Genomic DNA, 15917 nt, shown 5'->3' with positions numbered 1-15917 from the left:
CGGCACACTCGGAACTCTTCGTGCGCCCGCCGGGAACACCCGAGCACCGCTCGGCACACTTCGGAACTCTTCGGGCGCCCGCCGGGAACACCCGAGCGCGGCCAACCCCGCCGATGGGATTCGGGCGTTTCCGGACGAGCCCTAGAGGCGTTCGGGTGTCTCCGGAACGTGGCCGAGCGGCTCCGGCCGATAAACAGCCATTGGCCGCGCGGCGCCGCGCCGGGGCGGAAGTGCGGGCGGGCGTCGTCACTTCCGGAGAGTGACGGAGCGGCGGGTCAGAGGCGGCGGCAAAATGGCGGCGCCTGAGGAGCGGGAGCTGACGGCGGAACAGACCGAGAAGCTGCTGCAGTTCCAGGTGCCGCGTCCGGGGGGGCCCGCGCCGGCCGGCGGGAGCGCAGGAGGCGGTGCATGGGCACGGAACGGGCTGGGCTGGGCGCGCCCCGCCGGCGCTGGGGGGTACGGGGCGCACAGAGCCGGGTAGGCCCGTCCTGGAGCCGCCCCGCCGGTGCGGGGGTGTCGGACCGGGCCTGAGGGGAGGTGGAGAGGAGAGAGACCTGTGGTCCCGGTGCTGGCGGGAGCGAGTGAGACTCCCGTGCCCCGAGTGCTTCATCGGGAGCGTTCTGTCATCGCCACCCGGGCAGGCGGGAAGTGGCTGCTGAATAAACCCCCCACGGGAAGAACTCCTCGGTAAGTCCCGACCGGTTTAATTAGTATGAAAAAGTCCCTTGTCGCAGCGGGAGAGCGTTTTCTGTCACCTCAGGAGGGTTATCCAGCGCGTTTCTGTGAATGTGGTTACTGAGAACGTCGTTCCTGCCCCTCACGGTTTGGTAACGCCACTGGAGACTGTAATGATCTGCTCTGTATCTGCTGCACAACGCGGGCTGAGTCGCTTAACCTCTGGTGTGCCGGGGCCTCGGGGCCGTGCAGCAGCTGGGTGATCATCAAACCAATCTGCAGATGTGGTTTATTGGGGAGAAAACAGCTCTGGGCAGCTGAAATACTTAGGTTTGCTCAGTGAGGAGTAATTAAACGTGCTGAGCAATGAAAATTACCTTCAGGTGTCCTATGTTTGTTTCTGAGCTGTAGGACATCACATGGTGTCTCTTGGATTGCAGGGTTCTCTTATAGAGACAGGGTTTACTTTTAGGAGTGTTTTATTTGATTTTGTTGCTTTATATTTGTTATTTTTTTTAAGGCCTTGCTTTGGATTTTTGGTGTGATGTAACTGTGGATTTGTAGGGCTTAAAGGGCCTCCAGAGGCATCCGGCCCTGCCTTCCCCAGGTGAGATGGTGCAGCTGTTCTTCATTCCAGACAGGGACATGCCAGGCCTTTGTCTCTGAGTCAGGGGAATTCACAATCTCCTGAGTTAATTAGTGAATTAATACACTGAGGTGTTTTCCCATGACTGGACCTGTGAGGGAACTTGTTTTACACATATCGCCTCCAAATCTTTACTGCAGATTGGGCAGTCAAGTTAAATACAGGCCAAGGGAGTGGAGCAGTGTTAACCATTGCTGTCCCAGTGCTGCCTGGTGGGGAGGTGAGGTTTGTGCAGGACTTACAGATATGCAAAAGGTCCCGTTCCCAGCTTCCATTCTTTTGCTCTGAGCTATCCCAGTACATATGAATGCACTGAGTCTGGACAGATAGGACCAGCTGCTCTCACCAGTGCCCCTGTTGCTATTTTCAAACCCCTGTGGGCAGCTGTGAAACTGAAGAATCCTGTTTCCCAATGCTACCTGGTGTTGCCATGGACTGGGGGGGAGGAGAAGGAGGCAGAAGGAAGGATTCATGCTTTAGTCCAGCTGCCTGTCCAGTCCTGGTTTGAGGTAGAGGGAAATGCTCCTCAGGCTGTAAAGGGGAGACATTTTTCAGTTAGGAGACAGCTGCTGTCCTGAGCCTGATATGAAAGCTGTGGTCCAGAAGGCTTGGATACCAGGATCCTTGTTCTTCTGTCCCTGGGGGTATGTGGGATCAGTTTTCACCAGGGCCCTGCTATTCACAGACTCCGCTGGTGATTCCTTCTCCTCTGATACTTCACACCTGGCTGAAAGGGACTCAGGTGTGTGGTCCTGCTTGTTCCTTTAGAATTAAATCAGTCCACCTGGAAGAGGGTTTTTTTTCTTGGGAGTCTGTTAAAGAGCATTTAGTGTTAGGAGAGGATGGAAAAATCTCACTAAAATAATTTGTACATTGCTACAGAACACTGCTGCAGTCAGCTGGGAAACCCTTCAGGGATCCCTGCTGTCTTTTCAGGGAACACTTCACTGTTTTCAAAGATAACTTTACACTTTGTTGTGATGTACCATCATAAGTAATTTATACAATATTCCGTGGTGGCAGAGCATTGTACTTCCATAGAAGGTTATGTACCACTGCAGTGTGACTAAAGCAGGAGAGCAGACTGGGAAAGAAGGGAGGATAACAGAGATGAGGTAAGGAATAGCAGAAGGCCCTCAGTTAAATGGAGAGTCAGAGGGAAGCATGGATCAAGAGCTGCCATTCACCCAGCAAACAGCTGTGGGGGTGAAGATGCTGTTGCCCTAAAGTGTTTACCCTACTTCTGCTGGAAATGGCTCCTTCCCAGGCAGAGGTGAGTCCCAGCTGTCCTATCCTGTCCTGGCCTGAGCCTTTGGGCACAGTCCTGTGTTAGTGCCTGCTCTGCATTAATTCCGTTGATGTGTGTGATGGGTTCTGTAGTGCTCTACAAATGGCTTGGCTGGCAGAATGCTGAAACCAGCAGCTTCCTTCTTGTGGGCAGGGCTGGAATAGGGCAGTTGTCTGCACCCTGCTGGGGCAGGTTAGTGAAAAAAAAAAAAAAAAAAAAAACAAAACAAACCAGTAGGGAGAGAGAACTGGGATAAATGTGAAATGAAAACAACAAAGCCTCTTGCAGGCTTTCAGTCTCCCATTTGCTGCTGGAGCATTGGATAATAATGTAAAGGAATAAAAGCATCTAAATTTTTCATCTGTCAAGACTTTGCTGTCTTGACATCGGTAGAGAGAAGTTTGATGTGAGCAGTTTAAGAAAGCTGTGGAGATACAGTTCATTTGGGAGATGGAAGAAACAGCGGAGCAGCTTTTGTAGGATCTGATTATTGATCTGTGCCCATTACACTTGGGCTCATGTCTGATGTTATAATATGCTAATGTGAAGTAATGGAGTGTTATTTGCAAAGGAAAGAGTTGGCACTCAAGATACCATCTCTGACTTCAGCTGGCAAAAACAGAATGCTCAGGGCTGGGTATGACTGATTTAAGGGAAAGAGGAAACATGAAACTCCAGCATCTTTCCTGCTCAATGTATCGATCAAAACCCTCATAGAGGCATTTGCTGTAAAATACAACAAGAAACTCTTGATTAAGGCTTTTTTTCCAGTTTGAAGTCAGGTGTTCTTTACCCTTGGAAACATAATTCTCTGGAATTTGGCAGTGGGTTGGGAAGTAAGAGCAGTGCCAGTTAGTCCTGTGGATTTGCATCTCGTGCTGTGTTTCAACATCAGAGTGAATCTGCAGAGGCAACAGTTTCGTAAGTCCAGTTTACAACCTTTGTCCACTCCAGGCTATTCCTTCTGCTTCTGGAGCATGGAATTGTACTTTCCACTACTTCAGTACTGAGAAGATTCTGGGCAGTCTCAAAGGTGAGAGATGGAAATAGTTCTCTCCAGCAGCTGCTTCGCTCTGCTTTGAGTGGTATTTGAGAAGGGACTGTTGAACTGTCCTGGCATTCGTGGAACTTAATATTTTGTTTTCTAAGTATTAACCACTGTCTTGAGCTTGGATCTACATTTATTTGAAGGTTCGAGGGTGCTGGTTTAACAGGACTCGTTTTAACTACTGAAGACTTTCTCTTTTTATTACTTACTGTCTGTATTATATATGTGCTCTTTGAGGCAGCTGAGAGACCCCAGTGAGGAGGAGACCAGCAGCAAGGTTTGAAGATATTGTTTGTTCTCTTAGCCCTGATGATACTAAGAACATGCTGTTTTGACATGGGCGTAACTCAGTTTGCAGCTGAACAAGGTTCACCAGAAACGCTGTTAAGTGGTGCAGTGGAAAGGATGTTTCAAGTTTCTGATCTGTTTCCATAACTGAGGTGAAGCAGCGCCTTGGAGGGTCCTGGGACAGCAGTAGGAATGTCTTTGGGGTGATAATGACCAGTATCGGTGTTTGCCACAAGGGTTGTCTGAGCTGACAGTTGAACTGTCCTGCTGCTCCTTACGTGGGGTGCGGGTTGTTCTGAGCCGTGCTGTGTCCTGTAGAGCCCGTCAGAGTAACAGTCAGCAGGATGATGGGTTTTTAAAAGCTGTCTTTGCACAGGCAATTTTTTCCTGCAGTGTTTAATTGTTCAGCTTCATTGATCAGATGAGCGGTGGGAGTGCTCAGGGTGCGAGTGCACTGTGTGCTCGGGGTGGTTTTGTCACTTCTGCTTTGTGTTAAGAGCGACTGGATTAAGATGCTAAAGAAAAAAAGGGTAAATTCGTCTCCCTGGAGAACTCGTGTTCTCAGACTGAGATCTGACCAGCAGCTGCCTGGTGAGGGATGATGGTTGGGAAGGGTGAGGTTGACTGGTTGTGGTGTCTCTGTGGAGCTCAGGAGGTCTTGCAAATGCTGCAGTGATTCAGTGCTGGTTAAATGCTTGTTGATAGTTCTGCTGCTTTCTGACCTAAAACTGCTGAAGTGTTTTGCATAATTTAAAAAGGAGGGATTGCTCAGTCATGTTATTAGTGCTGAGAGATAATCCCTGCGTTTAGAAACAAAGGTGTGAATGAGCTTCTGAATCTTGTAAACTTTGCAACCACCAGCAGAATTTCCAGGGTGTTGAGGAATGGCAATCAGAAGGTTCTTCAAGGCTTTGGAATACACACCTTGTGACTCCATTGTAAAATCAATTGAGTAAATTGCAGGTGCCTAAAAAGGCAATTAAGTGCCTTCTGTAGGAAGGTTAGAAAAATAAATAAAGTCAGAAGAAAATAAGAATAAAGTCACCATACAAAACCTAAATTTTACTCTGAAGCACATCTTTAAAGCACGGTAACTAAACTAAAACACTAAATCTTGAAGCTGAGTTATAATTAAAGGTATTCAGGCAGCAACAGCTGAGTTCACTGAGCTTCATTTCTTCTATGAGATCCTTTCGGTAGTGTTCCCTTGCAAGGCTTGCTGCAGACTTACTTTTTAATAAATATTTATACACCAGTGGGCAGTGACTTTGAAGTGCTTTTTTCTGAGCTACTGCAGTCACAGTTAGCAATGCTTTAAACAGTCTGGTTGGTTCTGTGCAGTGGAATGAAACAATGATTTTTGCCCAGGAGATTGGGGAGAAGGTGGTGCTCTGTGGAGACTTAGTGACAAAGAAGCCAAGAAATGCTCAAAAGTTTGAACTGAGCCAGAGATTGAATAAGGCATTTGTTCACTGTGTTACTTGGGTGGAAATAGCATGTGGAATGTATCAATGGGGGCAGGGAAGGGAATAGATATGCCATCCTTCTCCAGTAAAAAAGCCAATTCTGTGCATTTTTAAATGGTCAGCCTGTCAGCAGTGCCTCAGGGGCTTCTAAAGGAAGCAAGGAAAATGTCTGTTCAGACACCTTACAGCAAGTGCTGTGGGGAGAGATGTGTTTCTGTGGCACAGTGACAGGGATGTTTGTGTCAGCAAAGGTTTGTCTCCATTCAGGAGGTGTTGATGTGGCTTCCTGTAACAACAGACACAATTGTTTGATCTCTTGTGAAGAAATTCCAATTGATACAGAGTTAAAATTGCCCAGTGGCTTTGAAGTTTGCCAGGTATTTGGGCTGTGTTTTCTGTTTCAGAGCCTGTCTGTGTTGGACTGGGTTTGGATTTTTTACTGCAGATTCCCCTGTGATGCTGGAAACACCGCCTTCACTAGTGCTTGGCTCATTTTGATTTTAGTCTCTGTTTATACTGGCAGTGAGTGAAGTCATGGTTAACTTGGGTTTTCAGAAATGCTTTGTCTGTGTTTTGAGTTTGAGGTGGTTTGAGGGCATTGACCCAGCACATCCTTCCAGAGTGGAACCTGTGGGCATTATTGCGTTAAACTCTTGGCTGTGCTGAGTGCAGTTGTAGTAACATACCTTGGGCACACTGGGAATTGGCTGATGCTGGAAGAGGGCAAAGGCCTGTTTAAGGCCTCCTGCGTGTTTGCAGATTTGGGTTGGCTCAGGTTGCTCTGCTCTTAAACTCAGAGCAGAGCACTTAAAAAATGAGCATTGTGGTAATGTGTTGTGGTAACTCCCGGCTCTGCTCACGTGTTGCAAAGAACAGTAAAAATACAACATTTCCCTGGCACTCAACTGCTTTTACTCTCCTTCTTTAGGACTTGACTGGCATAGAGTCCATGGACCAATGTCGCCACACGCTGGAGCAGCACAACTGGAACATAGAGGTACCACTGAAAATCAGATTTGTAGCAGTTTCCAAGTACCTGGGTTAAATGGAGCCCTCTGTGGGGAGGGGGAGCCCTACCAGTGAGAGGAGTCTGTCCACCCCTGAGTTTACTCAAGTAGCTCTTTAGAGCAGCATCTCCACTTGTCTGGAGAGGTTTCAGCCAAACACTGGCTGCCGTGGAGAAGACTTTCCATATGGAAAAGAGCACTGGTGGTTGCCATTTGTCATGAATTGTGCTTATCCGGTGCTCCAGGGCTCTGGACAAGGAATACCCACTGCTAGTGTCCAAAGTACAGAAAAGATAAAATGTCTGAAACCTCCCTTTGCTCTTTCTCGTGTCAAAGGCAGCTGTGCAAGACCGACTGAATGAGCAAGAGGGTGTCCCAAGTGTCTTTAATCCTCCTCCATCCCGACCGTTGCAGGTCAATACAGCTGACCACAGGATCTACAGCTACGTTGTCTCAAGGCCACAGCCAAGGGTAAGTTATCTTACAGTGGATTTTGTCCTGCTTCTTGGGTGACTCTTCATGAACAGCAGAACTTGCAAGCAGGGAAAAGAGTTGTTTTCTTTGCATGCTGTTACCTCCTTTCTAAATATTTTGTCTTCTGAAAACAAAATGTAGAGCTGTTCCTTAAGCCTCTGTTTCTGCTGCGGAGACTTTCTCTGTGGCAGTTCACACTTGAGTGTGAGGACCTTTTTTTGTGTCACAGACAGTTTGCTGTGGTGTAGTAAAGCCTTTTGATCAGTTCAATTGCAACAAAGGACTGTCCCCTCCATCTGGCAGTGATAATGTTTTTCTAATTAGAGCTCCCCTTAAATGTGTATTAATTAGAATACAGCACCAATTACTTGCATTAATGTTTCACAAATGAATTTGCATGAGCACCTGTAAGACTCAGTGCTGTTAATCTTTTTGAATAGTTAAGAAAATCAGCACAGAGCAAAAGCATTAGTCAGTGAGGCCAGTTTTCAGATGTGTCACATTGAATTCTGAGTGAGCAACGTTAGTCACATTTGATTTGACATGTCTGAAGCCATGAACTGTTGCTGAGCTGTTTTTTTCCGTGGTTGGAACACTGATACCTCACATGATGCTTGGTGCTGGTGGGCACTTTGCTGTAGCAGGGCTGTTCCAGGTGTGGAGACTGTTCTAATTCTTTATTTGTCATTGCAGGGCCTGTTAGGATGGGGTTACTACTTCATAATGCTTCCATTCCGTTTCACCTATTACACATTACTTGATATATTTAGGTAAGTACTTGCTTGTGCTGACTCACATTAACTGCATGAAGGCACATGGTAGCTCAGATCCAGCTGTACCTCTGTCACTTGGATCTTTAAGTCTCATGGCAGATTTTCCATTTGTTTGCTCAACTGGTGTTATCTCTAGCCTTCTAAAGTTCCTACGTGGTTTAGTAACAAATAAATCTTATTGCAGAGAAAAAGAGCACCTTGGAACTCTGTAAATGAAGTATTTAATTGCAATTCTAACTCCATGCAGCTTTGCAGTTTGAGTGCCACACAAAGGGATTGCAAAACAGTGTCCAGCTGGCTGATTTTCTTGTACAAACACCAGAATCATGTCCCATTGGGCTGGGCTGCAGGTTAACCTGCCCTAATCCATGGATGTTATTTGGCAAAACTTAAACTGTAAATGCTTCTGCCTTTTCCCCTTCAGTGTCTGTCTCCTCCGTTTACCACCCCACGGAGCTAATTCATCTCACCTCCTTACACTGATAAAGGGAAAAGGGAATTGTAAAGGTGGTAAATAGCCAGCAGTCCTGCTGTCTGCACTGCTTTGGCAGTTTCCCCTGTTGTATTAACTTTCTTTTCCTGTTACACGGAACTTTGGAAAGGTCTTTATCTTCTGTGCATCAGTAGAACTAAACAACACCGATATCTGCCTTTCAGTGAAGTTTTTTTCAGCCTCAGAGGAATGACAGTTTCATTATACTGGTAGTGTAATGTTCTCTTTCTGCAACTCTTTGCACCCCAGAATTGTTAGTTCTGCATTAGCAGAAATGCAGTTTTCAAAGTTATCTGGACAAAACCATGTGGCTTTTAAGAGCCCATCTTTGACTAAATTCCTTGAACCGCCTACTGTTGGTGTGGCTTATGTCTGATGCTTCAGAGGAAGTTGAAACTATTTAATCACATAGAATTTTGATCCTTGCTGATGCCTGGTGTGAGATATGTGACTGGGGGGTGTTTCTGTAGCAGTGGTATCAGTTTGGAGCAGGTGACAGTTTAGATTGAAAAGTTCAGGCATCTCAGCTGTGACTTTTTTCCTCTTTGTGAATCCCAGTGACTGTCTGTGGAAAAGAAAACCTGTTCTTCAGAAAGTCAGTGAGTTGAATTTGCAGTGTCCTTTGCTTCCTTCCTAGGTTTGCTCTGCGTTTTATACGCCCTGATCCTCGTAGTCGGGTCACTGACCCAGTGGGTGACATTATTTCGTTTATTCATATGTTTGAGGAAAAATATGGGAGGATACACCCTGTCTTCTACCAGGGAACTTACAGCCAGGTCAGTGTCACATGTTGGTGCATAGATCCTGGGGAGGTGGAGAATGGGGATTTTGCCAGATGGTATCAGGGCCTTCATGGCAAAATTACTTTTCATCTAAAGCCCAGCATTTGTCCCCAAACTCTCTTAATAGGGTAATGGAGAGATAGTGAACAAGTGTCTTGGAAAACCAGTGTCTGCCAGGCTTGATGATTTGCCAAGCCTGCCAAGTTGGAAAGCAAAGCTGCTCTGGCTGTTCCTCGACCGTCTGTGTGACTCTGTAGCCGACGGCTTTTCTTTGTAATCCTGCCTTTGTTTTTATAAACTGGTGTGCTGTGCCAGAGTCTGTCCTTCTGTTCACCAAATTGGGATTGACTGCCTGGGCTTGTATCAAAATGCAACTTCAGAACAATGCAAGGCCTCAAAATTGAGAAGGAACCCTCAAGAAATTCTGGGAGATGAGTGTTCCATATATCAAATCTGGGGGTGCTCCCTGTAGAAGAGGGATGTCTCCATGGACACTGCCTCTTCCACGGCTGCTCTCAACCTGGCCAAGGGAAGGGCCTTCTGCAGTGCATCCCAGCAGACAGTTGGATCAGCACTGCTTCCCAAGTGCCAGGGAAGAATGTGGAGTTTGTGTCTGCTCCATGCTGCACAGAGGTGGAGCTCATCGCCTCCACAGCTCTTCCAAGCTCCTCCATCTTGCCTGGAATCCAAACTTAAATAACCCTGGAATGATTAGGCTACCAAAACTCAGTACCAGTAAAACAGGGAGCTTATTGTAGACTTATCCTGTGGTCTTGTTGAGAAATGCTCTTGGGTGGGTGGAATCCAGAGACTGTAAATACAAAAAGGGACGTATTTTTCCGTAGGGTTTTTTGGGGGGCCTGCAGCATTATTGCATTACCTTTTTTAGTAGAGTTTTCATTTGGTGTGATATGAAACTTGTGTCCTGTACAGGCTCAAGTGGAAAGCTCAGCCTTGGCTGCTGTGAGTCTTAGGGGTGAAGGAGGGTTCTTCACTGCCAGCTGAGTCTGGCAAGGCAGCTGGGGTGTCCATCCCTTTGGTTGCCTACCTGGTTTCACTCTTGAGTTCAGTGTTCTCCAAAGCCACATCCTGAGAGGATGTGAAAAAGCACCACCGTAGCCCTTTCAAAGGAGGGTTTATTCAGAACATCTGACAGGTTCACCCTCCACTGCTGCTTTGTTAAAACCACACTAATGGCAGAGCAATGGCTTGGGTCACACAAGCCTTGTGGATGCTGCTTTCCCCTTGCCCAGAGACCCTGTAACCTCACTTCCTGTCCTCTTGTGCCAAGGCACTGAACGATGCCAAGCGGGAGCTGCGCTTCCTGTTGGTTTATCTTCATGGAGATGACCACCAAGACACAGATGAGTTTTGCCGGTAGGTAGGAGAGTTTTCCAAATAGTTGTCTTTGTACTCTAAGTGCAGCTTCACTCACACAGTCTCTTCTCATCCCCCAGCAATACACTGTGTGCACCTGAGGTCATCACTCTTATCAACACTAGAATGCTCTTCTGGGCTTGCTCAACCAATAAACCAGAGGGATACAGAGGTAAGTGTGTCCCTCCTGGGCTTTACATGTTTCCTCTTGTCTCTGGAACAAGCCAAATGCCCTTTGACAAATTTACAGGTGTGAAACACACTTGGATTCTGTGCAAGGAGGCAAGAGATTTTGGGATTGCATGGGGAAATACATGTTGGTTTCTGTGGGATATCTCAGAGGGCCTGTTTGGCCACCAGGACCACCAAATACATTGTGATCTTCACCTCTGTTCCATATGTTTCTGGCAATCTTAGTCATGTGCTCCTTGCTGTGGGCATTCAAGCTGCTTTCAGTGCCTTGTCAATGGGAGTTGGTGGGTGTGTGCTGGGGATAAACTGAGTGCAGAAACAAATATCCAACTAGCTGTGTCCTTAGCACCGGCTCCTGTGATGCCTGAGGCCAGGACAAACTTGTTGGGTGTATTCTTTCTCTTTCTGAGACAGTCATCTTCATGTCCAGTCTCTGTGTCTCCTCCAAAGTCCACAGTGAGGTCCTTTCAGTCTTTCTAGAGCTGTTGGTGCCTAGCCTAACAGCATTTTGGTAAGGTTTTACTGTAATTGGAGTCTTTTCCCGAAGTTCTCTTCTTGCCTTCTGTGTCCCTTCCACCCTTCCTGTTTCATGGCAGGGGGTCCAGGAGTTCTGGACTAAATCTGGGTCACTCTTGGCTCCACAGTTCAGCTCCCAGCTATTGGCACCTAGAGAGAATGGCTCTCTGTGGAGACAAGTCTTTGACTTGCTGCTGTTGCGTTGCTGCAGTGCTTTGGAGTCGCAGTCTGGAAAGCAGAGCTGGAAGGGATTGTGGGGTGCCCTGATTTCCTTTGGAGGGCTCCGTTGGTAATGATAGCTCAAGTTACATGGTGTACTACATGTGCTTTAAGGAAGGGATCAGCAGCCATACATGAGCAATAACTTAAAGCCCTCAATCTACTCTATTCCCTCTTTCAGACAGAGCCTGACTCCAACAAAACCAACCTAAGTTTGTTCAGAAATGTCCAGAATGGACATTGCCATCTTCCCCACAACAGTATCTTCCAAAGTCCAGCCATCCCTAATCACCTTAGCAAGTGTTTCCCTGTGTCTGACCTGTGTTTCTCATCCTGCCATTTAAATCCAAGGCTTTGTCCCATTCTGAATGGACATTCAGAGCCATTTACTTCCTTCCTGCTTGAGTAAAAGTGCCTTTTTGGTTACTTGAAAGCTTGTTTTTTCCCTTCAGTCCCTGTGTTCCAAGGCACTTCCTCCCTTTGCGAACTGATAGGGTTTAGTTTGACAAAACAGAGCCTGAGGCCTTTTCTGCCTTGGAGGAGAGAGTGTCTGTGGAAGCTGCTTTCCTTGGCCCGTGATGATGGGAAGAGTTTGTGCTGTACCCCTTGCTGACCCTTCTGGAGGGGGCAGTGATGTTTGTGGCTGTTCCCAGTGTCCCAGGCCCTGCGGGAGAACACGTACCCATTCCTGGCCGTGATCATGCTGAAGGATCGCAGGATGACCGTGGTTGGGCGGCTGGAAGGTCTCATCCAGGCTGATGACCTCATCAACCAGCTGATGTTCATCATGGATGCCAACCAGACATACCTGGTGTCTGAACGCCTGGAAAGGTAGGATGGGACCTGAGCTCCAGTCATGCAGACCTTGTTGAGGCAGGCTCTGCCCTGTCCCCTTCCTCCTACCAGACACCATTTGTAGGCACATAGATCAGCATCTCCTGATCTGTAACACAGCCCCTGGCTTTCCTCTTCCCAGTGGGATCATCAGTCCATAAATTCAGGCCATCCTATAGCCAGGGAGATGGATGTGTTGTGTACACAGTCCTACCACTGAAAGGTGGGTGTGAGTGCTCTGTTCTCTGCAATTGGGGCACACCTTTGCTGTGCTGGAGCTTTGCAGGGAGAGCTTGGACAGTAGCCAGTAGGATCCAAATGGGAGCAAAGGCATTGCAGGCAGGAGAGCTGGTGTCTGCAGCTGGTTGGTGAGTGTGTGCTGCTGCCTGGACTGTCTGTAATGAGCTCAGGCTGCTTTTCTAGGGGCCTCACAAGCCCCTCGTGACTCTTAGGGATGTGCAGACTGCGTCCAAAGTAGGATCCCACCTTCCGTCTGCTCCTCCTCTGCCCCACGGTCTCTGTGGGTAACCTGGTAACACGTTCTGGTTCCTGAAATGTGCAAGGAATTACCTGAAGGAGATAAAACTCGGAAGAGTCTCAAGTATGAGGCAGAAATCCTGGGCACTGCTTTTGTACTGTCTGTCAGTGGCTGAGAAGCATTTTGAGTTCAGTTCCACCCACCCTGGGGAAGCAGTTTGTGTGTGAGGGACCATGAGGACCCAACTCTTTTTGGGTCTCAGCTCTCCTTTTGGGAGCTCATGGTACTCCAAGTCATTACTTGCTGTGTGCTCCTATGAGTTTGAGGCTGTCCCTGCACCCTCGGGTCTACCCTCAACCAACCAAGCCCTCACTTTAGGGCCCATTAGCCCTGACCCCTTCCCACTCACGTTTGCAGGGAAGAGAGGAACCAAACCCAAGTCCTGAGACAGCAGCAGGACGAGGCATATCTGGCATCCTTACGTGCGGACCAGGAAAAGGAGCGCAAGAAGAAGGAGGAACGGGAGAGGAAGAAGAAGAAAGAGGAGGAAGTGCAGCAGCAAAAACTAGCAGAGGAGAGGCGGCGACAGGTGAGAGCAGAGGGGCTGCTGGAGAGGCTGTGCCCTGTGGGAGGAATTGCTTGTCACATCAGAGCTGCTGGCCTTGCGTGGGGCTCAAATGTCCCTCGAGCTCCTGCTCCCTCCTTGCTTTGCAGACGCTGCAGGAGGAGAAGGAGCGGAAGTCGGAATGCCTTCCTCCCGAGCCACATCCTGATGACCCGGAGAGCGTCAAGATCATTTTCAAGCTGCCTAACGATTCCAGAGTGGAGCGGCGATTCCACTTCACACAGTCACTGACGGTGAGCTTGGGGCAGAGCTGATGGGCATTCCAGAGGGAGGGGGTCTAGAGACTTCCATGTCTTTGGTTCCCTTGCACTGTGACAAATGGTGACCTTTCCTGAGAGCCTTAGCAGGCACAGCTGCTCCTGGGTAAGGAGAGGTGTCGTGGGGCCTAGTCCCACCAGCCTGGGAGAGATGAAAAAATGGAAGAAACTTTTTCCTTCTCCCTAAAAGCTGAGACGTCTAGTGGAAGGTGTCCCTGCTTATGGTGGTGAGGTAGGACTAGATGATCTTGAAGGTCCCTTTCAACACATAACGTTCTATTATTCCATTGCTCCTTATTAAATAATGGTGTAGGAAAAGTCAGAAACAGTATCTGCACTCCCCAGGTGCTCTGTGACAAGTCCAGTTTCAAATGTGCCAAGGAAATGGCTGTCTCACGTCTACAATGCAGTGATGGTGCAAATTTGGTAACATTCCCCTGTGAGATGCCAGGGATTCCATGTGGCTGTGTCACTGCTCCACTAGCTGGCAATTATTTCTGTGCTTCTTTCCCAGGTGATCCACGACTTCCTGTTCTCCTTGAAAGAAAGCCCTGAGAAGTTCCAGATTGAGGCCAACTTCCCTCGCCGTGTCCTGCCCTGCCTCCCTACAGAGGAGTGGCCCAACCCCCCCACGCTGCAGGAGGCCGGACTCAGCCACACGGAAGTCCTCTTTGTGCAGGACCTTACGGACGATTGACACTTCTTTTGGTTTTGTTTTTGATTTTTTTTTTTGGTTTTGTTTTGTTTTGTTTTTTTGGGGGGGTTTTGTTTTTGTTTTTGTTTTTTCCAGAAGACACAAAATGGAAAGAGAAATTCATATTATTATTATAATACAATATTTTTTTTAAAAGACTGCGTACAAACGAGGGATCAGAGACCACATGGCCCGTGCCAGCTGTGCTGCGTGTGTGCGCTGGCGAGAGGACGCGTGCGCACGGCCATCCCCTGCACCGGGGGGGGCAGAGAGGGGGAAGCTGGTGTTGCCCCTCCACCTTCCCTGGGGAGGAACAGGAATGGCAGCTCTTGGTAATTACTGCTTTTATTGATGACAATAATAATAAAACCCCGACAACCTGACATCGCGTGAAGATTTGATACTCTGCTGCTCCTGAGAGACACACGACCGAGCACCGGAATGTGCTGGGAGTGGGGTGGGGGGAAAGGGCTGGACAGAATCTCTTCAGCTTCCCTCTCTGTATAAATACTGTTCTTTAATATTTCTCTTGCTTTGTAATGACCAAAGGAGAATGGGGTTGACTATAGTATTAACTTTTTGATAAAGAGCTGGTTCGATTCTTACCCGTGTGGGGTCTTGCCCAGGGTTCTTAGCCTGCGTAGTGTAATAAACTCTGCCTCTAGCACGTCTGTGCCCATGCTTTCTGGCTGTGCCCTAGGGAGGGGGGTGAGCTGCTCTGGGCATTGTGGCTCATGGAACTGTGGGTGCACTCAGCTTCTGGCCTTGAACTGGTGATTTTGTGCCAGTGGGAGGTGCTGTGTGAGACAAGTGTACCCAGTGTGGGGCATGGCAGGGCTGAGCTGCTCCTCTCCTGCCTCCTGGGACATCAGCTCAGGGCTGAGGCTGGGAGGGAGGGAGAGAGCTGGCCCTGAGCTCTAAGGGCTGGGTCTATTCTCCAGGAGCAAGTGGGAGGGGGTGAAAGATCTGAGGGTGGATGTAGGGCTCTGTTCCCTGCCAGAGGCTTGGTCATGGCTGTGGAGCAGTGCCATCAGCTCATGCTCACAGCTGGAGTGGTAGGAACTTGTTCCTTCCCTACCCACCTGTTCTGGACAGGTAGCCAAGCTCACTTAGAATCACAGAAGGGTTTGAGTTGAATCTCAGAGATCATCCCGTTCCAACCCTCTGCCCTGGGCAGGGACACCTTCCAGGAGACCAGGTTGTTCCAAGCCCTGTCCAACTGGGCCTTGAACAGTGAGGGATGGGGCAGCCACAACTCTCACCATCACAGGGAAGAATTTTTTCCTTCAATCTAATTTAAACCTACTCTTTCTCAGTTTGAACCCATTCTGCATTGTCCTATCACTACCACTCCTGATGAAGAGTTGCTCTCTGGCTTCCCTGTAGTTCCTTCAGATAGGGGGAAGGGGCTGTGAGTTCTCCACACGACCTTCTCCAGGCTGAACCACCACAGCTTTCTCAGGCTGTCTCCACGGGGGAGGTGCTTGTCCCCTTATCTACTCCATGCTCCCAAGGGCTCTGTGTCCTTACATAGGCAACCCCAGAGCTGGATCCAGCACTCCAGGTCAGGTCTCACCAGAGTGGAGCAGAGGGGCAGAATCCCCTCCCTTGCCCTGCTGCCCACACTGCTCTGGATGCAGACTAGGACACAGTTGGCTTTCTGGGCTGCCAGCACACACTGCTGTTCCCATTCCAGCCTGGGGAACGGCATGGTTTGCTGGGTAGCAGCTCTTGCTCCCTCCCTCAGGCTCCCCTGGACTCCAAGCCCCTCTCTGGGGCTCGTCC

At 48.6% G+C, this 15917-nt stretch overlaps 1 protein-coding gene across 4 annotated transcripts; it reads left to right on the top strand.

Annotated features, from left to right (window-relative positions):
• The first annotated feature begins 191 nt into the window (after positions 1–191).
• FAF2 (Fas associated factor family member 2) lies at positions 192–14799 on the top strand. Of its 4 annotated transcripts, none has more exons than XM_027643067.1 (11): positions 192–355; positions 6340–6408; positions 6755–6889; positions 7586–7662; positions 8796–8934; positions 10232–10317; positions 10398–10489; positions 11898–12075; positions 12974–13145; positions 13271–13414; positions 13953–14799. In XM_027643067.1, exons 1-11 carry the CDS (start codon positions 293–295, stop codon positions 14133–14135), a joined length of 1338 nt encoding a protein of 445 aa, XP_027498868.1. In that variant the 5' UTR covers positions 192–292; the 3' UTR covers positions 14136–14799. The 4 variants fall into 4 exon arrangements, with proteins under 4 accessions (XP_027498868.1, XP_027498870.1, XP_027498871.1 ...); XM_027643069.1 differs by lacking the exon at positions 192–355 and adding an exon at positions 485–687; XM_027643070.1 differs by lacking the exon at positions 192–355 and adding an exon at positions 720–1282.
• Positions 14800–15917: the final 1118 nt, after the last annotated feature.

The sequence above is a fragment of the Corapipo altera genome, unplaced genomic scaffold, assembly GCF_003945725.1.
Source record: "Corapipo altera isolate COAL_440 unplaced genomic scaffold, ASM394572v1 75, whole genome shotgun sequence".
NCBI lineage: Eukaryota > Metazoa > Chordata > Aves > Passeriformes > Pipridae > Corapipo > Corapipo altera.
This window is presented reverse-complemented; position numbering and strand designations above follow the sequence as displayed.

Excerpts from the sequence above, each read along its gene's own strand:
- FAF2 (XM_027643067.1), top strand. The coding sequence starts at position 293 with ATGGCGGCGCCTGAGGAGCGGGAGCTGACGGCGGAACAGACCGAGAAG. Across the intron at positions 6,890-7,585 it reads TCTCAAGGCCACAGCCAAGG|GGCCTGTTAGGATGGGGTTA; the intron begins GTAAGTTATCTT and ends TTGTCATTGCAG. Across the intron at positions 8,935-10,231 it reads ACCAGGGAACTTACAGCCAG|GCACTGAACGATGCCAAGCG; the intron begins GTCAGTGTCACA and ends TCTTGTGCCAAG.